This window comes from Electrona antarctica, assembly GCF_951216825.1.
Source record: "Electrona antarctica genome assembly, chromosome: 2".
NCBI classification, from domain to species: Eukaryota; Metazoa; Chordata; class Actinopteri; order Myctophiformes; family Myctophidae; genus Electrona; species Electrona antarctica.
In genome coordinates, this window is record NC_136807.1 from 57696130 (window position 1) to 57722559 (window position 26430).

The 26430-nt window shown below is 44.2% G+C and overlaps 1 protein-coding gene across 3 annotated transcripts; it reads left to right on the top strand.

The window, feature by feature from the left end:
* Window positions 1-3381: 3381 nt before the first annotated feature.
* LOC306938106 (uncharacterized protein) lies at window positions 3382-24651 on the top strand (the record flags this gene model as incomplete). Of its 3 annotated transcripts, none has more annotated exons than XR_013791676.1 (3): window positions 3382-3717; window positions 16710-16775; window positions 23929-24052. XR_013791676.1 is itself a non-coding variant. In XM_079522122.1 (3 exons), the coding sequence occupies exons 2-3, from the start codon at window positions 16767-16769 to the stop codon at window positions 24649-24651; spliced, it is 732 nt and encodes a 243-aa protein (XP_079378248.1). In that variant the 5' UTR covers window positions 3382-3711; window positions 16710-16766. The 3 variants fall into 3 exon arrangements, 2 of the variants coding, with proteins under 2 accessions (XP_079378248.1, XP_079378247.1); XM_079522122.1 differs by having other exon boundaries at window positions 3382-3711; window positions 23929-24651; XM_079522121.1 differs by lacking the exon at window positions 16710-16775 and having other exon boundaries at window positions 3382-3711; window positions 23929-24651.
* Between the last annotated feature and the right edge of the window lie 1779 nt (window positions 24652-26430).

Consider the following 26430-nt stretch of genomic DNA (forward strand, 5'->3'; position numbering starts at 1 on the left):
TCCCATGGGTGGTCCTTCATAGCAGAGAACAGAAGCTTCTGACTGTAGTCCCATGGGTGGTCCTTCATAGCACAGAACAGAAGGTTCTGACTGTAGTCCCATGGGTGGTCCTTCATAGCAGAGAACAGAAGAAGGTTCTGACTGTAGTCCCATGGGTGGTCCTTCATAGCAGAGAACAGAAGGTTCTGACTGTAGTCCCATGGGTGGTCCTTCATAGCACAGAACAGAAGGTTCTGACTGTATTCCCATGGGTGGTCCTTCATAGCAGAGAACAGAAGAAGGTTCTGACTGTAGTCCCATGGGTGGTCCTTCATAGCAGAGAACAGAAGGTTCTGACTGTATTCCCATGGGTGGTCCTTCATAGCAGAGAACAGAAGAAGGTTCTGACTGTAGTCCCATGGGTGGTCCTTCATAGCAGAGAACAGAAGGTTCTGACTGTAGTCCCATGGGTGGTCCTTCATAGCAGAGAACAGAAGAAGGTTCTGACTGTAGTCCCATGGGTGGTCCTTCATAGCAGAGAACAGAAGGTTCTGACTGTAGTCCCATGGGTGGTCCTTCATAGCAGAGAACAGAAGAAGGTTCTGACTGTAGTCCCATGGGTGGTCCTTCATAGCAGAGAACAGAAGAAGGTTCTGACTGTAGTCCCATGGGTGGTCCTTCATGCCAGAGAACGAGAACAGTAGGGGCTCATCTATGGATCTAGCATCATTCATTGTACAATCACTGACCCATCTGGCCACCATGGGCCAGCGAGCCTAAGAAACAAAACATCAGACACGTTGTGTAAACACCATGTCCAAAATACGTCAGGCTGACTGATCACACAGGCCTCCTAATAGGTGGAAATGTCTGTCCGTCCGTCCGTCCGTACGTCCGTCCGTCCGTCCGTCCGTCCGTCTGCACGAGGTGGGAAGTTATAGTTGTGGGCTCGCTCCAGCGAGCACACACTAGTTCGCTACAGACACTTTTTGGCATCTAACTAGAACTTCAACATGTTCAGCTTTATGCTGGTATTCATGCTCGTATTTTTTCATTTTGCTAAATTTTATTTTGTAAAAGTTTTCGCATGAGTAAGTCTTTCTAGTTTCACACTGAGGTGCTATCTGTGGTTGCTATAACACCATCCATCATCACAGCGCCGGGCCAATATGGTCCAATTTTGTTGTAGGTACTTTTCTTCAGCTTTAATACATTTTCTACTGTACGTTATATACATTGCGGGTTTTCAGCGAGCCCATGCACTTTAGGCAGGAACTGCTTTTCTAGTTTGATGTGTTATTAGCAGAAGTGCAGGATATGCACACAGGAGGCAAAGTGAGGGTTTCACACTGGATGGATTCTGGAATGAGCGGGGGGTCTCAACCTGTGGGTCAGGACCCCCAGGGCGGTCCCTGCATGATTTAATTTTGAGCGGCGCTAGCCCCTCCTATATACAGGTTTATGTTTGTTTTTAGTTCAACGTTTGTTTTAAAAACGCCATTGGCAATAAAGGGAAAATTTACGTCATCGTGTCCCTAACACAAACATTAAATGCCATTAATAATAAAGAGAATTTAATGTTTGTTTTACATCTCCATTACATCACCTAATCATAGCAACATGAGTTAGACTTTAATATATCAGCGCCATTCACTTCACACAGGTGTGATTTTTGATACATATCCTCCTATGCCCAGCTTTGTGTGTCTGTGTGCTTGTGCCACGGAAATGATTTGATTGGCTGAGCACGGAATGTGATGTATGATGATAAGCCAACCATGCATCAGCATACTATGGTCCGACGGAGCATTGGTTCGACATGCGTCCGCACCTCAGACTAATGCCTGCTCCTGTGCTTGCGGTTATTGGTTAGGTTAGGGTTTGAGGTGGGTTGTCGTTTTTCGGACCAATGAATAGTCGGACCAAACACATGCACCCTGCATTAGCAGGGTCCAGACTCCACAGATGTATCTATAGTCTGGATGGGCGGGTAATGCAGTGAGTTTATTATTCACAATAGACAACATAGTTGTCATTGGTGGATTTATTATTTATTCTGTTGCCTTCATGGCTGTGAGTTCCCACCTGATCGTGTGGGAGTTCAGACTGATCCAGACCGTATTGAATAACGGCTAGCTTGCATAACGTCTTCAAACCAGGATTCAAGTCTAGCACGTACAGTAGACTGGGTTTATCTCTGATGTGTCCTCTGAAGAGGATGACACGATCTCCCACCATGCAACAGCACATACAATTCATCCACAAAGGGCACTTCCCCTTAATTGGGCTCAACCTTCTTCCAGGAGAAGGTCAATGGATTGCATTTCCACAGATCATTGAAGTACTGCTTCAACTTACGAGAGTAGCCACCACATATGTACAGCTCTCCCTTGTAGGCAAAGGCTGAATGACCACCACGTCCTATTATAAGAAGCTGTGTAGAAGGCGTGCTCAACCAACAGCTGGGCTGCGTTCGAATTCATTCCCTATGCCCCATATAGTGCACTACTTTGGGGTTCCGCCATTTTGTTTTAGTGTCCGAATGTGTAGTGAGCATTTTTGCACCCTAATGTAGTGGACTGAAGTATCCCACAATGCACCGGGAATTGTAGGGACCATCCGATGGTCCCTACAATTCCCCATAATGCATAATGCATTGGCGCAAGCTCGCTCTTGAGCGCAGTTGCACGCGTTTGCGCGCGTGCGCTGCTTCTGCATGCATGCGCTCCAACTCAGATGGGCAGTGTGGCCTGTGTATAAACATTTTAGTGACGTCATGTGAGTCAATAATACATCATTATCATACTGTAGCCTACTGTACTGTACTGCAGGGGTCATGATATGGTTTTATTTTCTAGTCTGTATGCCAGGGCTTTGTCCTCGGGACAATATCTCTCCAGGACTTTCTAATCTGGGGCAAATATTATTTCTGGGGGCCCAGTTTTGGCCCTCGGGCCACCTGTTGCCTACCCCTGCTGTAGGCTGTGCCATATCAACATTATGTTTTTGTTTAATATTATGTTTAACATTGTGTTTAATATTTTATTTTGATTTGAGTCATAACTCTACATGAAAATAAAATATTTCCAACAGATTTTGACTGTCCACTTACATATAGGCCTACCTTCATTTTAATGATTTTTTAAATGTTTTCTTTCACATCAGGTCATAGTTTTCTGTCTTGTTGTCTAATGTTTTATTTTCCTTTATTGTTTGTTGACAAAGTGTATGTTATTGTGTCTAGAACCTCCTCGAAAACGAATAATTATTATTCTTATAAATCCTATAGGCTACCCTTGTATTCAGTAACAGTTACACACCTCCTCCTACAGGTGGCAGCAGCGTCTCCCTGCATAGGTTGCTGCGCAATGCTCGGTGTGACTGACACGTTGACCCGGAAGTAAAACGCGTCTTTGTTTTCATCGTAATGGCGGAATCGGACTTTGTGTTGCTGTGACGGTCTCACAACTAAGGAGCTCAAATATCTCGTAAAACGAGTTAAAATGTATCATAAAGAAGGTAAAACGCGTCACATGGAGTCTGTACGGTTGGAGATAAACGGACACATGACGTCGGTGGGAGAGCAGATATTGTGTGTTTTGGACAAACACACAACAAGCGGTGATGTTGGTCGGCTCAGAGTGTTTGTGTTGGAGCGCCTCAGCACGGCCGCACAGTTCATGTGCAGCCTCTTGCAGAGAGAGATGGAGACACCGCTACACACCGCTGCAGGTTTGTGTGTGTGTGTGTGTGTGTGTGTGTCATTTCTCAAACATGTTCATTTCAAATTATAGCTCTGTTTGTAACCTCTACACCAGTGTTTCCCAACCTTTTTTGTCCCGGGGCACACTTTTCATAGCCTAAAAATCTCGGGGCACACCTAGATATACGGGGGTGTGCATGTGTGTGTATATAGTATATATATATATAGTAAAACGTCTTTGATACCAAACACATTATACTTTTGACAGAGTAAAACTTATTTGAACCCAATATACTTTTAAAAACACACATGACAGCACTCATCAAATAACTTTAAAGAGAAAGAAAGGGACAGAGACAGTGCCTCAGTTTCATCAATTTATTTTTGAAAACTCAATATACAAAATATAGCACACACATGTTCAATTTGTCAATGCAAAGTAATACTTCTAAATAAAAAAAGGAGTTGTAAAAACAAGAACAAAAATATTTTGCCACAATACAATGGTCTTAAACTTGAGCTCAGAAATGACCCGACACAAGACACGATTGGTTTTGTATCCAGCGTTGCTGCAAGGAAACATGTCCAGCTTGCCCTTGCCTGCAGCCTGCTGCCAGACGGCGAGTTTGTTCCGAAATGAGTTCAGTTTTGTCGTGCTTGTAAGAATATTCTCATTTCGCCCTTGCATTTTCCTGTTCAGTTCATTCAGATGGACAAAAATATGCCATCGGTCCCAAGCTACATGGTATACAGACGGTCTTGCCATCAGAAACCTCCGTGCTGCGCTGTTTGAGAACTTGTGATATGTTTCAAAAGAAGCATATAGGAGACAGCGGAAACCTCAACGAATTTTCCTTTGGCGCAGAAGCCGTTAAGTATTTTTAATCTTTGCTTGACCGTTTTGGCAGCTCTGAAATTCTCTCTTCCTTCCTTCCTTGACTTCCTTATTGACATTGTCAATTAATTCATTCATTGTACCGCCTCCAGCGCCGGAACTGGCTAGCTGCGACAGAGCAGATCAGAGGCAGGAACGTAGGGACGCGCAGCTAGCCAACCTGGCGCTGGAGGCGGTACAATGGGATGTCAATAAGGAAGTCAAGGAAGGAAGGAAGAGAGAATTTCAGAGCTGCCAAAACGGTCAAGCAAAGATTAAAAATACTTAACGGCTTCTGCGCCAAAGGAAAATTCGTTGAGGTTTCCATTGTCTCCTATAGCTCCTATATGCTTCTTTTGAAACATATCACGAGTTCTCAAACAGCGCAGCACGGAGGTTTCCGACGGTAAGTCCGTCTGTATACCATATAGCTTGGGACCGATGGCAAGGGACCCTACGGGTGAACGATGAAAAGAGCTCAACCGCGGGGTCCCGAGAGGGGCTAATCCTAACCCTAACCTCCCACGGGGAAGCACACCTGAACCTAACCTGTTTTAACACACCCCTCACCAACCTTAATCCGGTCGTTTTAAAGCACCCCTCACCAACCTTAATCCGGTCGTTTTAAAGCACCCCTCACCAACCTTAATCCGGTCGTTTTAAAGCACCCCTCACCAACCTTAATCCGGTCGTTTTAACACACCCCTCATGAACCTTAATCCGGTCGTTTTAACGCACCCCTCACCAACCTTAATCCGGTCGTTTTAACGCACCCCTCATGAACCTTAATCCGGTCGTTTTAACGCACCCCTCACCAACCTTAATCCGGTCGTTTTAACGCACCCCTCACCAACCTTAATCCGGTCGTTTTAACGCACCCCTCATGAACCTTAATCCGGTCGTTTTAACGCACCCCTCACCAACCTTAATCCGGTCGTTTTAACGCACCCCTCATGAACCTTAATCCGGTCGTTTTAACGCACCCCTCACCAACCTTAATCCGGTCGTTTTAACGCACCCCTCACCAACCTTAATCCGGTCGTTTTAACGCACCCCTCATGAACCTTAATCCGGTCGTTTTAACGCACCCCTCACCAACCTTAATCCGGTCGTTTTAACGCACCCCTCATGAACCTTAATCCGGTCGTTTTAACGCACCCCTCACCAACCTTAATCCAGTCGGACCAATGCTATGTCTAACCAATGCTATGTCTAACCAATGCTATGTCTAACCAAAGTATGCCTCCTAACCTTTTCGCAGTATCGTTTCCAAAACGTAAAGGTATCAGAACCGAGGACAAGAGATCCAGTATAAATAAAACACAAGTCATTTTACACTTGGTTGCATGCTGAAAATAGCCGATCTACAAGCTCACAACGCGTCACGTTGTGTGCTTGTAGATCGGCTATTTTCAGCAAGTGTAAAAATCTGTCATTATGACGGCATCAAGGCCCGACAAAATACATTTTAGTCGACTAAATCAACTGTAGATTTAGTCGACTAAAATCTTATATTTAGTCGACTAAAACTAGACTAACACTAAAACATTGCAGGTGACTAAAATGTGACTTTTATTCCAAAGACTATGACTAAACTAAAATATAAATTTCTGCCAAAAACAACACTGCTCCCTATCTAACATGTTTACGTGCTAAGTGTATCATCTGTAGCTCGGTTCTGATACCTTTACTGTTTGGAAACAATACTGTGAAAAGGGTTTTCTCCACCGTTATTGTACGTCTCAACCCTCGTTCTACCGATGCAGGTGTAACCCAGGGTTGAAAAGACCTGAAATGTGTTCCAAACATAATGTTTATTTTATATGGTGAGCCATATTAATTATATTAAGACACTATAGTTAAGATAAGCTGTCAGGATACAAATGGTTAATATATATCATTAATCTAAACTAAAGATGTCAACTATTGTGAAGTCCTTATTTTGAGATGAGTGCTTTTATTTTGAACATGACACTTCCTGTTTGAGCAAGCTAAGCCCTGTGTGCAGACCAAGCAACTTCCTTTCTGAGCCACATGAGTGAGAGAAGAGACAGCAGCTACTGACTGAGTGAAGCCACAAGACAGTATTTAGTAACAAAATAGTCTGTAAAACTCAAGCTAGAACAGTCTGCTGACTGTATTACCCAGAATCTCTTCTGGGTAATACCTGGTGTCGAAGTTTGTGTTTGTTGGAGAGATAACCATGGTGAGAAGCTGTTCACTGCTATGCTAACTATGCTATGCTAGTAAACACACAGGGAACTGCATTGACTTATGCTACAAATGATAGCATGCTAATTCTGAAGTGGTCATGTGAGATAAATTATGTTGATGTTGATGTGATGTTTTATTGTATCTCTGCACAGCTTGTACAATGCTGAATGTTTATTGGGAGTAGTGTTAAACACTTTCCTGTGCCTTTTGCACACTAAGAAGCACTTTGGTGTAAGAACTATATTTTTACTGCATGTGTCTGTATAGGCAGCCTGCCCTTGCACATACTACTGGAGGCTGCCATTGCAGTATACAGATCACATAGCAATGTTTTGATTCTGGTGTAGCTGTGTTATGCCATTTATGTGAAAATGTTTTTGTATCAAGACTGATTATTTCATTTTGATTGTTTTATTGTTTTTGGGATTAATGGAATTTTACATTAGTGATGTAATGTAAAAGAATTACAATGATTGTATTGACATGAGTAATGTGAATCTGATAAGATAAAGTAAGGAATTATTTTATTATGGGGATCATAAAACCCTATATCAGAATGTGATATATACTCTGACTTACTTACTGTAGGTCAGGTTTTTTGGAAACCCTTGGATTTTGGAGTTTGATTCTGCTGATGTCCAGCATGGCGAGCTAAACCCACAGAGATGAACCAGAAGAGAACAATTGCATGCAGAAGATTGGAGAGTTGATCCGCTGACTGTCTCGATACCCACACAATCCAACTCACTCAACGGTGTGGTAGGAAAATCAGAACTCCACTGCACATATTGTGCAGTAGGACGAGTACACGTACCACCCCACAGTGGTGTGAACTGAACTATTAGTGGTGGTGAATCAAACAATTGGTTCTACATATACTGAGTGCACATCAGTAACAGAGACTGAAGGGAACTTGAATTTAGATATTGGCCAATTAGGATTTATTTTGTTTTGATACCCGGGTCTGTATTTTCTATTTGAATTGAATTGAGTAATTGTATGTGTGTTTTATTATTTTTCTATTTCATAATTAATTTATTAATATTAAAAAGGGAAGTGTTCACAGTTCATTAACTTCCAACAAGAGATAAAACTGTACACTGGTGTTTATTCTGGTACTTGGCTCCATAGTCGATCCTAGCACTTCTGGTAACTAGTCCAAAACCCAACATAAATATAGCAGGTATTTATATTTATGCTATAGCCATAACCCCTCTATTGTAACGGGTCACACAGGTTACATAACGTGGCGAGCTAGCCAGGAGCCAGATAAAACCAGAATAGACACCACTTTCTCATACAGCCCACCGTGCATTTCCACAAGATGGATATTGTTGAACAACAAAGTGTTAAAGTCCCAAATGCTGTTATAGTGAGTTTAACAGGGGCAGAGAAAGGGACAGAAAAAGACAAAGAAATTCAAAACTTCTTGGAGCCATATGGTTCAATACGTAGGGTTCTTAGTATAGACGACCCAGACTCAGAGTTCGATAAAAATATTATTGTTGAGTTTGACAGCGGCACCGCTTTACAAGCATTAGAACCCCGTTTGCCATACAGTCAACCATTTGCAGATAATCCTGATGTCACATTCCATGTGAGGGCTTTAGCAGCAGTTTACACACAAAGGGTGGGGAGCAATGTTACGCAGACTTACCTTGACGAGTTAAAGGGCATAGCCAAGCTGAGTGGAAAGGATTTTGAAGAAGTGTTGAGGGATGTCATGTCACAAATAGCAGGGTCTATTGGTGGTGAGTCCACTGAGCAATGCACTTCTAAAGCTACAGAGAACCCTGATCCGAGAGCAGAGCCCAGCCAACCGTCACAGTTGTCTGTCACTTCCCCTTCTTTTAAACCTGCCATCAATACTGCCCATTCCCCCATGTCAGGCCCGGCTGATATTCAACAGGGTGCGACATCCACCTTCTCACATAGATCAAGGACCCCCCTGACTCTAAACCCCAGTGAGCTCAATCCACCTGAAGTGCAAAAGATTGTGGTGGAGCACATTCACTCTACTGTGAGATTGAGAGCCTTTTCAGGAAAGCTCCCTAAACCACACAGTGAGGTTGACTACGACACTTGGCGTTCTCACACCGAATTGATGATGAAAGAGACAGTGTCTGACCTTGAGAAAACTCGCAAGATACTTGAAAGCCTTCTCGTCCCAGCTGCTGATGTCGTCAGGCACCTCGGGCCTGAAGCGCCACCTACTGCCTATCTGCAGATACTGGACTCTGCATTCGCCACAGTCGAAGATGGTGAAGAACTGTTTGTCCGGTTCATGAATACACTACAAGATTTCCCTGAGGAGAAGCCGTCTACCTACCTGCAACGCCTTCAGGTGGCTCTGAATAATGCTGTACGCAGAGGAGGAGTCGCAGTGCGAGACGTAGACAGGCACCTTCTGCGACAGTTTTGTAGAGGCTGCTGGGAGAACAGTCTGATAACTGACCTCCATCTTGAAGACAAAAAACTAAAAGATAATCCCCCGTCATTTGCAGAACTGTTACTGCTTATACGCACAGAGGAAGACCGACAATCGGCAAAAGCCACAAGAATGAAACGGCACTTAGGAGTCACAAAGCAGAAAGCTGTGCTGCGTGTACAGAGTGAGTGACAACGACGATGAAAGTCAAGCCAGCTCTGACACAAGTAGCATACAAGAGCTAAAGAAGCAAGTTGCCGACCTGAAGAGTCAGCTAACGTCGCTGTTGAACAACAAGCCAAAAGCTCCCAAGAAAGGCCAATCGAAAGAGACTAAACCTAAAAGACCTGACCATGCACAGACTGAATCCAATCCATCTCCCCATAAAAACAATAAATCAAAGCCAAGGCCCTGGTATTGTTTTCGCTGTGGAGAAGATGGACATATTGTTGCTACTTGTGAGTCTGATGCAAACCCTGCTCTCGTAGCAGCAAAGAGAAAAGAACTGAAAGACCGACAGCAGATATGGGAAGCAGAAGCTTCCGCAGATTCTTTAAACTGAAGTCAGTTCCTGTCGAGGGACAGACCGGAGCTGTAGATGATCAACCACGTCCCATTGAAAACAAACCCAAAGTGACTGCCAAGAAGCGTACCCTGATGAAAATGTCTCAAACAAAAGAAAGGAGTACCTTCAAGCTACCAAAAGGCTTAGTAGGCACAAAGAGCACAGCACAAGTTGAAATAGAAGGACACCTTGTCAACTGTCTACTCGATACAGGTTCACAAGTCACCACGGTCCCTCAGTCATTCCTGCAGCAATGTATGTCTGAATACCAGATCAAACCACTCTATGACTTGCTTGAAGTTGAAGGAGCCAACGGTCAGTCTGTACCTTATCTGGGATACATCGAGCTAAGTGTCACCTTTCCCAAAGAGTTTGTTGGTTCACAAATTGAGGTTCCCACACTCGCTTTAGTAGTCCCAGACATCAGAACTGATTCTAACTCACTTGTGCTGATCGGAACCAACGCGCTTGATGTCTTGTATGAGACCTATTCTGAAGCCACTTCTGAGACACATCAACCAGTAGCACATGGCTACAAAGCAGTGCTAAAGGTCCTTGAACTGAGAAAGCGTCAAAACGAGGATGGTAACCACGGGCTGGTTAAGATGCATAGCACAAGTCCCCAGTTAGTCCCAGCGGGCCAAACGGTGGTACTGGAAGGTCGTGTCACTGCAAATGTATGCACGACTGCGAGGTCTGTAGTTTTGGAGCAGCCTTCCTTGTCCTCCTTGCCAGGTGGAATTCTGGTGAACACCTGCCTCATTGACTTGCCCCAAAACCAACCTTACAAAGTACCAGTAGTACTTTCCAATGAGTCCGACCATGACATTATTATTCCGCAGAGGTGTGTCATTGGTGAGCTCAGTGCATTTCAGAGAGTCCTCTCCCAAGAGCATAGTGCCACTTCACCAAAATCAGAATCTCCCCAGAAATCCAATGCAAGGTTCAACTTCGATGACTCTCCTGTCTCTGCCGAGTGGAAGGAGCGTATCACAGAGAAGCTGAACAGCATGCCCGAAGTATTCGCTCAGCATGATATTGACTTCGGAAGAACTGATAAGGTGAAGCACCAAATCAAGCTCTCGGATGAAACCCCCTTTAAACACAGAGCCCGTCCCATACACCCTCAAGACCGGGAAGCGGTCCGTAAGCACCTGCAAGAACTTCTGCAAGCTGGAGTGATCCGTGAGTCGGAATCCCCATTTTCCTCGCCTATAGTAGTAGTACGAAAGAAGAATGGAGATGTCCGCCTCTGTATCGACTACAGGAAACTCAACCTACAGACTGTAAAGGATGCTTACGCGCTCCCAAACCTGGAAGAGACATTCACGACACTCACCGGATCCAAATTGTTTTCAGTTCTCGACTTAAAATCCGGCTACTACCAGATCGAGGTTGACGAGTCAGACAAAGCCAAAACCGCTTTCGTCTGCCCCATGGGATTCTGGGAGTTTAATCGTATGCCCCAAGGCATTACAAATGCTCCAAGTACATTCCAGCGTCTGATGGAAAAATGTATGGGCGATATGAACCTGAAAGAAGTGATTGTATTTCTTGATGACATCATCGTTTTCTCCAAAACATTGGAAGAGCACGAGACAAGACTGATGCGAGTTCTAAACCGCCTGAAGGAATATGGTTTGAAACTCTCCCTCGAGAAATGCAAATTCTTTCAGTCATCAGTCAAGTACCTGGGACATGTCGTATCCGAACATGGAGTGGAGACCGACCCTGAAAAAGTGAAAGCCCTGAAAACGTGGCCGACGCCCCAGACGTTGAAACAATTGCGATCGTTCCTTGGCTTCTCGGGGTACTATCGCAGATTCATAAAAGGCTACTCCAGCATAGTCAAGCCTCTCACTGACCTGACCTCTGGATACCCGCCACTGCACAAGAATGCCAAGCCTAAGGTGACAACTCACCAGTACCATGACCCGAAAAAGCCCTTTGGTGATCGCTGGACAACCACCTGTGAACTTGCATTTAACACCATTAACATCATTGACAAACTTACTACAGCCCCTGTTCTCGGTTTCGCCGACCCCAAGTTACCGTATGTCCTTCATACTGACGCCAGTACCATCGGGCTTGGGGCAGCCCTATACCAGGAGCAAGAAGGTTGCATGAGAGTTATTGCATATGCCAGCAGGGGTTTGTCTCGCAGCGAGTCACGGTATCCAGCCCACAAATTGGAATTTCTGGCCTTAAAGTGGGCAGCAGTGGAAAAGTTTGGTGATTACCTGTACGGAGGCCAGTTCACTGTCGTGACCGACAGTAATCCACTAACGTATATTCTTACCACTGCGAAACTAGATGCCACTAGCTACAGATGGCTAGCAGCCCTGTCCACTTTTGACTTCAAACTCCAATACCGTGCAGGAAAACTGAATTCTGATGCAGATGGTCTTTCCAGAAGGCCCCATGGAGAGCTGACTAATGACCTGATGTCCCAGAAGGAACAGGAGCGCATAAGCCAGTTCACCCAAACACATCTGACTGACCCTGAAGCTGGTCTAAGTCAAGAAGTTGTGCATGCCATCTGTGAGAAACACATGGTCTGTAACCCAACAGATGAAGACAGCGACGGAGCCATAACTCTGGTGCAGTCACTAGCAATTTCGCCTGATGCCTTACCAGATGACTTCGTGAATGAGGAACAGCATGGTGGTCTACCTGTCCTTCCTCACCTGTCTGAAACAGATATCAGAGACAAACAACAAGCTGACCCCTGTCTGAGGGAAGTCATATCCCACATTGAAAGTGGAGAAAAGGTCCCACCAACAGTCAGAAAAGAGCTCCCTGATATACCATTCATTCTAAGAGAGTGGAATCGACTCGAAATGCGCAACCAAGTTCTATATCGAAGACGGCAAGACAATAGCGGTGTTACTTATCAGCTTGTCTTACCTGAAGAGCTCCGAGCTGTTGTTCTCCAAAGTCTTCACGATGATATGGGTCACTTAGGTATTGAGCGTACCCTAGACTTGGTTAGAACCAGATTCTACTGGCCGAAGATGGCAGCTGACGTTGAAAGAAAAATCAAGACCTGTGATCGGTGCATTCGAAGAAAAACACAACCACAGAAAGCCGCACCATTGGTCAACATAACATCCACCAGACCACTAGAGCTTGTCTGTATGGACTTCTTGTCGATAGAGCCTGACAGAAGTAATACGAAAGATGTCCTAGTGATAACGGACCATTTTACAAAATACGCTGTTGCCATCCCAACACCAAACCAGAAGGCCCAGACGGTTGCAAAATGTCTCTGGGATTACTTCATAGTCCATTACGGAGTCCCAGAACGTCTGCACAGCGATCAGGGACCTGATTTTGAGTCACGTACTATCAAGGAACTATGCAAGGTTGCTGGTATCCGTAAGATTCGTACTACCCCGTACCACCCCAGGGGGAATCCAGTCGAACGCTTTAACAGGACGTTGTTAAACATGCTAGGAACGCTGGAAAATAAAGACAAATCACAATGGCGAAACTTTGTGAAACCCCTGGTGCACGGGTACAACTGTACGAAGAATGACGTAACAGGGTACACACCCTATGAACTAATGTTTGGTCGTCAACCAAGGTTGCCTGTCGACCTGGCATTTGGATTACCCCTGAAAGAAGGTGAACACAAGTCTCACTCACAGTATGTGCAGAATCTCAAGTCGCATCTGGAAGAGAGCTACAAGATAGCCACCTTCAATGCCAAAAAGATAGCAGAAAAGAACAAGACAAGATTTGACAGACATATAACCGCTTCTAGGCTAGAAGCTGGTGACAGAGTGTTGGTGAGAGCTGTCCGCCTTCGCGGTAAGCACAAGCTTGCTGATAAATGGGAGTCAGACGTATATGTGGTGGTGAAGCAAGCTGGTGATCTCCCAGTCTATACTCTCAGACCAGAGAACAAAGATGGTCCTCTGCGAACTCTACATAGAGACCTTCTACTTCCATGTGGATCTCTCCCACTGACTGAAGAGGAGCCTGATTTACCAAAACCACAACGACCAAAAACACGAAAGTCTGCTCAACAACCTGAAGATGTGAGCGTACACTCAGACTCTGAGGATGAAATTCCTTATGAGTGGTTCAGAGAGCAGCCTGCGGTGGAAAACACCAGATTTACAGCAGTCTATGAAACTCCCAGAGCAAACAACTGCCCTGATCCAAGCTTTCAAGATAAAACGGAGACAATACATGACATTGACCTACCTGATGTTGCTTCAGGAGAAGATCACTTACATGATGATGCCCTAGATGGTGAAGAGTACCTACCTGATCCCTTATGCAGTACAGAAGTGAGAAACGTACCTGATGTTCCGCCAGCCGCTTCTGGTGATGAGTACTTACCTTCTACTGCTGATGAGACAACTGAAAAGGATAAAAACACTGAAGAACTTACCGAAGTAAACTTACCGATGAATGTCCACGAGACTACTGAAGAGGAACCTCCTACCGATGAAACTTCACAAACTCCTACAAAGGATGTCCCTGTGGAAGAAAAGGAAACAGAAATTAAAAATGTTCCAGTGGCAACTGATGATGCAGTGCCAGCTGAAGATGCTGAAACCGATGGTCAAGCAAGTGCTGTCCGACGTTCAACAAGAAACAGAGGAGAACCTGAAAGATTTCAGTATTCAGCTCCTGGGAACCCACTGATATCCGTTGTCCAGTCCTTATTCCATGGTCTGAGCACCGCTTTCACTGAAGCCTTAATGGGAACCAAAGCCACAGACACTTACCTCAGCCCATTCCTAAGACCTGATAATTGCTCACCCCATCCCCTTAAACCTGTTACCAAGCAGCCGTGCCAATGCACAGGGACGTGCATAGATTCAAGAGGGGAGGGTGTAACCCAGGGTTGAAAAGACCTGAAATGTGTCCCAAACATAATGTTTATTTTATATGGTGAGCCATATTAATTATATTAAGACACTATAGTTAAGATAAGCTGTCAGGATACAAATGGTTAATATATATCATTAATCTAAACTAAAGATGTCAACTATTGTGAAGTCCTTATTTTGAGATGAGTGCTTTTATTTTGAACATGACACTTCCTGTTTGAGCAAGCTAAGCCCTGTGTGCAGACCAAGCAACTTCCTTTCTGAGCCACATGAGTGAGAGAAGAGACAGCAGCTACTGACTGAGTGAAGCCACAAGACAGTATTTAGTAACAAAATAGTCTGTAAAACTCAAGCTAGAACAGTCTGCTGACTGTATTACCCAGAATCTCTTCTGGGTAATAATAAATCTTCGAAGTTTGTGTTTGTTGGAGAGATAACCATGGTGAGAAGCTGTTCACTGCTATGCTAACTATGCTATGCTAGTAAACACACAGGGAACTGCATTGACTTATGCTACAAATGATAGCATGCTAATTCTGAAGTGGTCATGTGAGATAAATGATGTTGATGTTGATGTGATGTTTTATTGTATCTCTGCACAGCTTGTACAATGCTGAATGTTTATTGGGAGTAGTGTTAAACACTTTCCTGTGCCTTTTGCACACTAAGAAGCACTTTGGTGTAAGAACTATATTTTTACTGCATGTGTCTGTATAGGCAGCCTGCCCTTGCACATACTACTGGAGGCTGCCATTGCAGTATACAGATCACATAGCAATGTTTTGATTCTGGTGTAGCTGTGTTATGCCATTTATGTGAAAATGTTTTTGTATCAAGACTGATTATTTCATTTTGATTGTTTTATTGTTTTTGGGATTAATGGAATTTTACATTAGTGATGTAATGTAAAAGAATTACAATGATTGTATTGACATGAGTAATGTGAATCTGATAAGATAAAGTAAGGAATTATTTTATTATGGGGATCATAAAACCCTATATCAGAATGTGATATATACTCTGACTTACTTACTGTAGGTCAGGTTTTTTGGAAACCCTTGGATTTTGGAGTTTGATTCTGCTGATGTCCAGCATGGCGAGCTAAACCCACAGAGATGAACCAGAAGAGAACAATTGCATGCAGAAGATTGGAGAGTTGATCCGCTGACTGTCTCGATACCCACACAATCCAACTCACTCAACGGTGTGGTAGGAAAATCAGAACTCCACTGCACATATTGTGCAGTAGGACGAGTACACGTACCACCCCACAGTGGTGTGAACTGAACTATTAGTGGTGGTGAATCAAACAATTGGTTCTACATATACTGAGTGCACATCAGTAACAGAGACTGAAGGGAACTTGAATTTAGATATTGGCCAATTAGGATTTATTTTGTTTTGATACCCGGGTCTGTATTTTCTATTTGAATTGAATTGAGTAATTGTATGTGTGTTTTATTATTTTTCTATTTCATAATTACATTTATTAATATTAAAAAGGGAAGTGTTCACAGTTCATTAACTTCCAACAAGAGATAAAACTGTACACTGGTGTTTATTCTGGTACTTGGCTCCATAGTCGATCCTAGCACTTCTGGTAACTAGTCCAAAACCCAACATAAATATAGCAGGTATTTATATTTATGCTATAGCCATAACCCCTCTATTGTAACGGGTCACACAGGTTACACAGGGATATCCTGACACGGAACCTCTTTTCTGAGATAAAGCTCCATTATTTATTAACCCGACCCAAAACGTAGAATATTATTGTTGTCGTTGGATAAGATTTTGTCCACAATTCCATGCTGTATTGATGTTGATACCATTAGGAGAGATAACAAACAATCAAAATATTAATTCTTCTATATCCTCAATTATGTAGAATTATTAGGAATTAAATAATTATGCAGATGTTTAACAATAATTTAACCTTTGAGAGTGTAAAATGGAACCAAATCGACACGTAAGGGTCCATTTGGTTTCATTTTACACTCTCAAGTGGACTAGTCCTTATTCTTGCTGGGATCGATAACTTTACGTACATCGCATCAAGATCTTTCTTTTGTTTTTTGTTTTGGTGAACATGGGTGTAGGAATTGGTGAAAAAAAGAAGAAAGACAAAGAAATAAAGAAAAGGTCCAAAGGAAAGAATGAGACGGGTGAGACATAAAACAACATTACTATCTGTATTCTACATGTATGTGAATATTGTTGCTAAAAACAATACATTCTTCATTGTTTCACCTGAATATGGAGTGTCTCAATGACTGTTTGATCTGGGTTAGACTAAGCAATAATTCCTCCCCACACACATTTGATTGATTGATTGATTTGAATTTATTAATGCAAGAACAATGGCTTCCATAACAGCATGCTAACTAACTTCCATAATAGCATGCTAAAGTTTGGACAGGGCCCAAATTGTATCTCCATATATGGAGCTGGCCTGTTCTGACATCACACTGACACAAAAGCCTCTGCCTGGGCTCTGGACAGAGCGCAGATTTGCCAATTTAATTGAACGCAAATTGGATGAGTGGGGAGTCAATGGAGGCCAGTATTGAGTGGGGAGTCAATGGAGGCCAGTATTGAGTGGGGAGTCAATGGAGGCCAGTATTGAGTGGGGAGTCAATGGAGGCCAGTATTGAGTGGGGAGTCAATGGAGGCCAGTATTGAGTGGGGAGTCAATGGAGGCCAGTATTGAGTGGGGAGTCAATGGAGGCCAGTATTGAGTGGGGAGTCAATGGAGGTCAGTATTGAGTGGGGAGTCAATGGAGGCCAGTATTGAGTGGGGAGTCAAAGGAGGCCAGTATTGAGTGGGGAGTCAATGGAGGTCAGTATTGAGTGGAGACTGGGGAGTCAATGGAGGCCAGTATTGGATGAGTGGGGAGTCAATGGAGGCCAGTATTGAGTGGGGAGTCAATGGAGGCCAGTATTGAGTGGGGAGTCAAAGGAGGCCAGTATTGAGTGGGGAGTCAATGGAGGTCAGTATTGAGTGGAGACTGGGGAGTCAATGGAGGCCAGTATTGGATGAGTGGGGAGTCAATGGAGGCCAGTATTGGATGAGTGGGGAGTCAATGGAGGCCAGTATTGGATGTGTGGGGAGTCAATGGAGGCCAGTATTGAGTGGGGAGACAATGGAGGCCAGTATTGCAACTCTAGATTCATCCCATTATAACAAAAATCTAGAATTGCAAATTGCGGCTAGATCACCCCCCGATTTCCATATATGGAGTTGGCCTGTTCTGACATCACAATGATTGTTCTTACATCGGCATAGACTCCATATTTGGGCATAGGCCTACCTGACAAAGAACTCCATATATGGGCATGGAATGCATTTCCAACTTGCATCGTTCCAAGTAGGCCAGTGCCCAATGGGCACTGCTGTAGTTATTTACGATAGGCGGAAGCTAAAATGGAAACTGCATTTTCTGTTTTTCCCCCTCGCCAAAATGTTGTCAAATTTTGAATCAATGAAGTATTTACCCCACTTGCCGACAAGGTGGCATGACAAGGTCCCATTGGAAACCTGAGATTGTCTAGAATCAAAGAGCATCTATCTCTACATTTGAGCGTGTCACAGTCGCTGAAACAATCTCGCCGGTGTTCTAGACAGCAATTCCGCTGGTCTCATAGTGGTAATAAAACATTGAGGAAAAAAAATGAAAAAACCCCACACATACTTTTCCCCCGTATATTAGAGTCCGTATATTAAATCCGAACTAAAAAATAATTATAAGGGAGGTGTGTGTGGACCCGTCCTGGGGCCTCTACTATAAACAGGATTAGTAAACTGCAAAAGTGGTGGATTAAAAACAAGCTTTAAGCCAAAGTTAATATATTTGACTTAGACAATGTACGAACTGATGTACGTTAAATATGGAACGTCCACGGCAGTACAATACTGTTACTGTCACTGCCATGGAACTGTTTGGCCACTGTGCCAATTCTTATAAACATTTTAGTTCATTAGTTGATATATTAGAGGTCCTATGGATGCCAAACATGGATGCCCTAATTCCTAAAACTAGAAGAAGAAAAAATAAAGGGGCTGCACGTGGATCCTTCCGCGGGCCTCTACAATTAGACAACAAGTAGAATGACGGTTTTGTTCGCCAACAATATTATGTATTTTGGTAGGTTGTGGTACTGTTAAGTAACTTGAAACATAACCATAATAATGACAAAATATTGTGATATCGTGAATCGTCATGATACGGCTTGAAAAATTATCGTGATATTAGATTTTTCTATATCGCCCATCATATCGTAATGATTAGTCAACACTAGTTTTATTTCTTAAGTCTACATACAGGATGTAGACAGACATTTGTAGCACCCTGAGATAATACTTTGAATGAGCTCGCTGCCTGGCTTGCAAAGTGCGACCAAGTAAAGGTCTGTGACTGTGGAACGCTGTGTGATGGTGATCATCTGACAGCTGGAAGGCCGGGCCCCTGGAGTCCTGGGCTCCTGGAGTCCCTGGAGTCCTGGGCCCCTGGAGTCCCGGGCCCCTGGAGTCCCAGGCCCCTGGAGTCCCTGTAGTCATGGGCTCCTGGAGTCATGGGCCCCTGGAGTCATGGGCCCCTGGAGCCGCAGGGCCCCTGGAGTCATGGGCCCCTGGAGCCGCAGGGCCCCTGGAGTCCCGAGTCCCTGGAGTCATGGGCCCCTGGAGCCGCAGGAACCCTGGAGCCGCAGGGCCCCTGGATTCCTGGGCCCCTAGAGTCCTGGGCCCCTGGAATCCCTGGGCTCCTGGAGTCCTGGGCTCCTGGAGTCCTGGGCCCCTGGAGTCATGGGCCCCTGGAGCTGCAGGGCCCCTGGAGTCATGGGCCCCTGGAGCCACAGGGCCCCTGTAGTCATGGGCCCCTGGAGCCCTGCAGTTTGCTTAGCAGGCAGACATTGAGGTTGATGATGCCATCATATTCCTGCTCAACAGGGCGCTCACCCACCTCGACTCCCCGGGCAGCACAGTCAGAATTATGTTTTTTGACTTCTCCAGTGCCTTCAACACGATCCAGCCCCTACTGCTTGCAGAGAAGCTTGCACTGATGGGGATGGACCAAGGACTGGTGGCGTGGTTCACTAACTACCTCACGGGCAGACCGCAGTATGTGAGACTGCAGGGCTGTCAGTCAGAGGTGCTGGTGAACAACCAGGAGAGAACCTCCGGTGCCCAGCACCATTAACGGGGAGGTGGTGGAGGTTGTGGACAAGTATAAATTCCTAGGAATACACCTGAACAACTCTCTGGACTGGTCGGACAATGCTGTGGCACTTCATAGCAAAGGGAAGAGCAGGATGTTCTTCCTGAGGAGGCCGTTACATATGTTCTACCAGTCTGTTATGGCGAGTGTTCTCTTCTTTGGAGTAACGTGCTGGGGGGGGCGGGGGGGGGGGGGGGGGACAACGGAGCGGCTGACACTCACAACCTAAACAGGCTTGTGAGAAAGGCAGGCTCTGTTGTCGGGTCTCGCCTGGTGGGAGTGGAGGAGGTGGCCAGGGTGAGAACTGCAACTAAGTTGGACACAATCCTGAATAATCCCTCCCACCCCCTCCACCTAGAGATAATGGGGTACTGGAGTAAGCGCGGGAATGACAGATTCTCTCTCCCAACTCGCAGGTGTGAAAGACTTGGGAAGTCCTTTGTGCCTGTTGCGCTGAAAGGTTACAATGAGACACACAACGGCCGCTTGGCTAGGACAATCAAAGCTGGAAACCTGGTTTCTCATGCTTTCTTGCACTGGTCACTTGTTTTTGTTGTTTTTCCTATGATGAGACGCAGTAATTCACTTTATTATTCGCATATTATAACGTGGGAGTGGACGGGAGCTGTCGTGTTTATAAAGGCTCTAACATGGGAGTAGACTCTGTCTCCCTCTAGTGGACGGGAGCTGTGTTTATAAATGCTCTAACATGGGAGTGGACAGGAGCTGTGTTTACAAATGCTCTAACGTGGGAGTGGACTCTCTGTCTCCCTCTAGTGGACGGGAGCTGTATAGTATCCTGGTTCCTGGTTTCAATGGGAATCGAACGGTGAATCATAGGTTAGCTTAGAGCGCCACAAAACATTGGCAGTGTGGGCTTAAAAAAAAGATGTAATGGAAATCTATGGCAGGGAATTAATATGAATGTGAAATCTTGTTTGAAATAAAAAAGCTTTGTCTACTAAGGCTGTACCCTAGCCCTGTTTTTAGGACTCGAACTTCGGCAGGAATTTTCGAGCGAACATCCGAACAATTAGTTTGTAATTCATTTAAAAAAAATAACCTGAGGGGGGGGGGGTTGCATACGGAGTTTAGCACGTAACTTTGGGACTTTTGGGAGTGTCATAGTAGCTTGTTTACAACTGAAACGGACTTCCTGTGCACTAACTTCCTCTTCAAAATAAGAGCCACATGTAATGATTAGTCAACACTAGTTTTATTTCTAAGTCTACTTACAGGAAGTTAACATCTCATTTGAGTTCCTTTTGAATGCCTGTCAGATTTCTCTACATAACTATCAAATGAGCCTTGCATCTACCACACAGAAAACATTTTGATGCCTGCGCACCAGTTGTGTACCCCCCTGATTAATAACATCTAAACATGAACATGTAAACACAACAAACATAGTACTCTTATTATGCATATCACATTCTCGCCGAGATATATTTTAGAGTTGAAAAAAGGAGAAAAAAATTATATTCATTAAAAAAACACAACAAGGCCTGGGCCATGGCTCAGTGGTCCAGGCACCTTGGCTGGTAATCCAGTCTGGCAGTGAGCCGCGGGTTCGACTCCCGATCCCGACGGCCTTTACTGCATGTCTTCCCCCCCATCTCTCTCCCCATTTCCTGTCAGCCTACTGTCTGTCCCTCCATAAAATATATAAAATAAAGGCGAAAGCCACAACAAAAAACATTAAGAAAAAAACAAAAAAAACAACAACTAATGGTTCAAGCCCATTAATTAAGATTTGAGTGCCAACCTTAACGAGCGAACATTCGAACCCTGAATGTTTGGGGACAGCCTTATTGTCTACACCCTCCTCTGAGAAACAGACAAGTACTAGATACAATATGTTTTAAGTTTTATCATGAGCATGAGTAGGGGTGGGCGATATGGACAGAAGTATTATCACAATATTTTTTTCAAGCCATATCACGATAAACAATATCACGATATTTTTCTGTGCGTTTTTGTGGTTATATTCAAGTTACTTAACAGTACAACGTAACAAAAAACTAAAAAATACCATTTAGTAGACCCTCAAAGTCCTTGATTATGCAATGGGATATGCAGGGTTAGGGTGGTTAGATAGTTCAGGGTTTTTGGTTTAAGGACTTCAGTGTTTTGTACCATACTATTGTATGTACAGAACATGTACAGAACAAAGCATGTTTGCTTTCACCATCTTTGTTGAAGAAGAGTCTGGGAAGATTTAGTCTTACTAGAAACACTAAGAGTTTCTAAATCTTATATTTAGATTTAGTGGACAGAGGATGTCAAACACAGCAGTAATATATCACAATTCGGCGAGAATGCGATATGCATAATAAGAGTACCATGTTCATGTTATGTTTACATGTTACATGTTTAGATGTTATTAATAATCAGGGGGGCACACACAGGGCTCCAGACTAACTTTTTCACAGGTAGCACTGGTGCCACCTACCTTTTCATTTGGTAGCGCCACCACAAATTAGGTAGCACCATTTATTTCTTTGTATAGCGTGGTATTAATACATGATCTTATCATGCCCCCACATCGGGCGCCATTTATTTATGTAGTGGTTTCCACCATTAAAACCCCCTACAAAGGTCACTGTGTAAAAAACAGCAACCTACCTGGTTATACTTCAAAACACTGTAGATGGTTTCAACCCACCACAAAGTCACTCAGTCAATAAAGGCAATATTTATATTCCACACACAGAAAGTCAGTTTAAGGTTTTGGATTAATAAAGTGACAATTTGTACAATATCTCCATTACCATTATCCAAATTAATTCCTTATTATAATATTTCTACATTTTGGAAAAAAATCTTTTGCAATGTGAAATGCCACCAAATTCTTAATCCTTTTCCTTGTCTTTATGGGCCAACTTGTGAAAGCTGCATGCTTTTATTGTGAAGGCAAAAGTTTCGGAATGCTCTCAGAGCCTGCATATCTCCGCGTGCTGAAAATAGCTGATCTACAAGCTCACAACGCGTCGCGTCCGCAACGCGTTGTGAGCTTGTAGATCAGCTATTTTCAGCACGGAACACGAAGAATAAATCAGGCATCAGTGCTCTTCACTCACTGGGAGGGAGATTAATGTATTTTGTTGGCCCATCAGCATGTATGGACATATGGTATGGACACATAGGCTACCTCCTCGATGCAAACATAACAAGCTTTGGAAGCTATTTTTCGTGGCACATGTTTAATCAAACAACACGTTTACTAAGTTTCACTCAGTGTTTGGGTCGGGAGTCGGCTGTCTGTGTAGATCATGACTGATCATCATGCAGTTAGATATGCGCGCTGCGCGCTCCAGTGAAATTGTACAGCTGAGAAAGATTAGTTAATTTGTGTCGGATAAGCTGCGTTCAGACCTGAATATATATTCGCCTCGGTTCGTCCAGTTTGTACCGCGGCAGGTCGCGCCGCGCCCGTTTGCGCAATTCTCGTCTTTGAATTGACTTTGTATGTAATCGCGCCGCTCTGACCATCCAAGTCTGAATGGCTTATTTGTGGGTTTTCGTGAACGATCGTTCTTTGAACACTGCGTCAGGCGAACGTCCTCCACTCATCCTTCCAGCAAGTCGCACCTGTGCGACCTCATTCAATTTTAAGTATCACCCTTAATAAATTAAGTCGCATATGCGACCTAATAGGTCGCACGCTGGAGCCCTGGGCACACAACCGGTGTGCCAGTGCGCATACGTCGTCAAAATGTTTTCTGCGCGTTAGATCAAAGGCATGCAAGGCGCATTTGCGCACCAACAGCTGAGACAGTTATGTAGAGAAATCTGACAGGCATTCAAAAATAACTCGAATGTGATGTTAGAAATAAAACTAGTGCTGACTATTCATTACATGTGGCTCTTATTTTGAAGAGGAAGTTAGTTCACAGGAAGTCCGACACTTTCCCAAAGTTACGTGGGGGGGGGGGGGGGGGGGGAGAGAGAGTGTAAATCCACGCCCGTGTCATCCTCCATGGACCACTTTGTTGGATCTGCTGCATTTTAAATGACTCAACCGATAAGTCTATGGCAACCCAGTGGAAGAGAGAGCCAGAAAATGTCAATTAATCAATTACTAATTTAAATGTTCTCCCCCTAGACGTCCTCGCCTCCACAGAGGAGGTTCCTGGTGAACATCAGGAGAGGAGATCCAGTCTGGTCCAGGAGATCCAGGAGACGAGCTCCAGTCTGCTCCAGGAGATCCAGGAGACGAGCTCCAGTCTGCTCCAGGAGAGGAGCTCCAGTCTGGTCCAGGAGGAACCACAACATCAGGAGAGGAGATCCAGTCTGGTCCAGGAGGAACCACAACATCAGGAGAGGAGATCCAGTCTGGTCCAGGAGGAACCACAACATCAGGAGAGGAGATCCAGTCTGGTCCAGGAGGAACCACAACATCAGGAGAGGAGATCCAGTCTGGTCCAGGAGGAACCACAACATCAGGAGAGGAGATCCAGTCTGGCCCAGGAGATCCAGGAGAGGAGATCCAGTCTGGTCCAGGAGGAACCTCAACATCAGGAGAGGAGCTCCAGTCTGGTCCAGGAGGAACCTCAACATCAGGAGAGGAGATCCAGTCTGGTCCAGGAGGAACCACAACATCAGGAGAGGAGATCCAGTCTGGCCCAGGAGATCCAGGAGAGGAGATCCAGTCTGGTCCAGGAGGAACCTCAACATCAGGAGAGGAGCTCCAGTCTGGTCCAGGAGGAACCTCAACATCAGGAGAGGAGATCCAGTCTGGTCCAGGAGGAACCTCAACCTCCACACATTAAAGATGTACAAGAGGAGCTACTTCAAAGAGCAGAAGAGGCTGGTGGGTCAACGTTGACATTGCCAGCAGTGCAAAGTGAAGATGATGATGAAAACAGAGAGACAGAGCCTGTAGCCGGTACCTCAACCGAACACATGAAAACACAAGCTTATATAGAGTACTGGGTACGATCACAACCAACTAGTGATGAGCAGCACCTCTCTTCACACTGTTCTGAATCTGACACTGAAGACAGTGATGAGTGGGAGGAGACTAGGGGAGATCAGTCAGCTTTAAACACACTGAAATCACAAAACACACAAAATGTGGGAGGACAGCGCAAGCTGTCCCAGGACCTGAAATCATCAAAGCAAACTGACTCCATGAGGAGTCACACAGGGAAGAAACCTTTTAGCTGTACAGAGTGTGGCAAAATGTTTAATCTAAAGGGAACTCTAAAAAGACACACAATGATTCACACAGGGGAGAAACCTTTTAGCTGTACAGAGTGTGGCAAAATGTTTAATCTAAAGGCAAATCTAAAAAAACACATGAGGAGTTACACAGGGAAGAAACCTTTTAGCTGTACAGAGTGTGGCAAAATGTTTCATCACAAGGGAACTCTAACAATTCACATGAGGATTCATACAGGGACGAAAAGTTTTAGCTGTACAGAGTGTGGAAAAATGTTTAATCACAAGGGAAATCTAACAATGCACATGAGGATTCATACAGGGAAGAAACCTAGCTGTACAGAGTGTGGCAAAATGTTTAATCACAAGGGAATTCTAAAAAGACACATGCTGACTCATACAGGCGAAAAGGCATTTTATTGTACAGTATGTGGCAAAGGCTTTAATAATATGAGTTATCAAAAAATACACATGAGGATTCATACAGGTGAAAAGCCCTTTTTGTGTACAGTATGTGGTACAGGCTTTGTTTGTGCAAGTGATCTAACAAACCACATGACGAGTCACACAGGTGAAAAGCCATTTTCTTGTACAGAGTGTGGCAAAATGTTTAAGCGCAAGCAACATCTGAAGAGACACATTGTGATGATGCATGCAGCTGAAAAGCCATTTTCTTGTACAGTATGTGGTAAAGGCTGTCTTAACATAAGTCATCTAAAAACACACATGATGACTCATACAGGCGAAAAGGCATTTTCTTGTACAGTATGTGGTAAAGGCATTGTTAGTAAAGTTGGTTTAAAATTCCACATGAGGATTCATACAGGCGAAAAGCCATTTTCTTGTACTGTTTGTGGTAAAGGCTTTGTTTGTGCAGGTGATCTAAAAACACACATGAGGACTCATACAGGCGAAAAGCCATTTTCTTGTACAGTATGTGGCAAAGGCTTTAGTCAAACGAGAAGTCTAAAAACACACATGAGGACTCATACAGGCGAAAAGCCATTTTCTTGTACAGTATGTGGTAAAGGCTTTAGTCAAACGAGAAGTCTAAAAACACACATGAGGACGCATACAGGCGAAAACTAAAGCCATTTTCTGGTACAGGCTTTACTCAGAAGATGAATCTAAAAGTACACATGAGGACTACAGGGGGAAAGCCATTATTTTAAGTCGTATGATCAGTCAGTCTAATCCAAGATGACAATTATGCAAAAGCTGTCACAGTCACATACTTTTGTCATTCATTGTAATAGTCTAGGTCTTGTATTTCTATGTATAGTTTCCATGGTTCTATGTTTGTTTGCTCCAGCTGTGTCTCATTTTGTAATCAACCCTCATGTGTGTATCAGTCTTGTTCCCCAGTCAGTCCTTGTTGAGTCATTGTATCCTGTCACCTGTTTCAGTCAGTCTGTTTTAAGTTGTTCATGTTCACTGTCTGGTC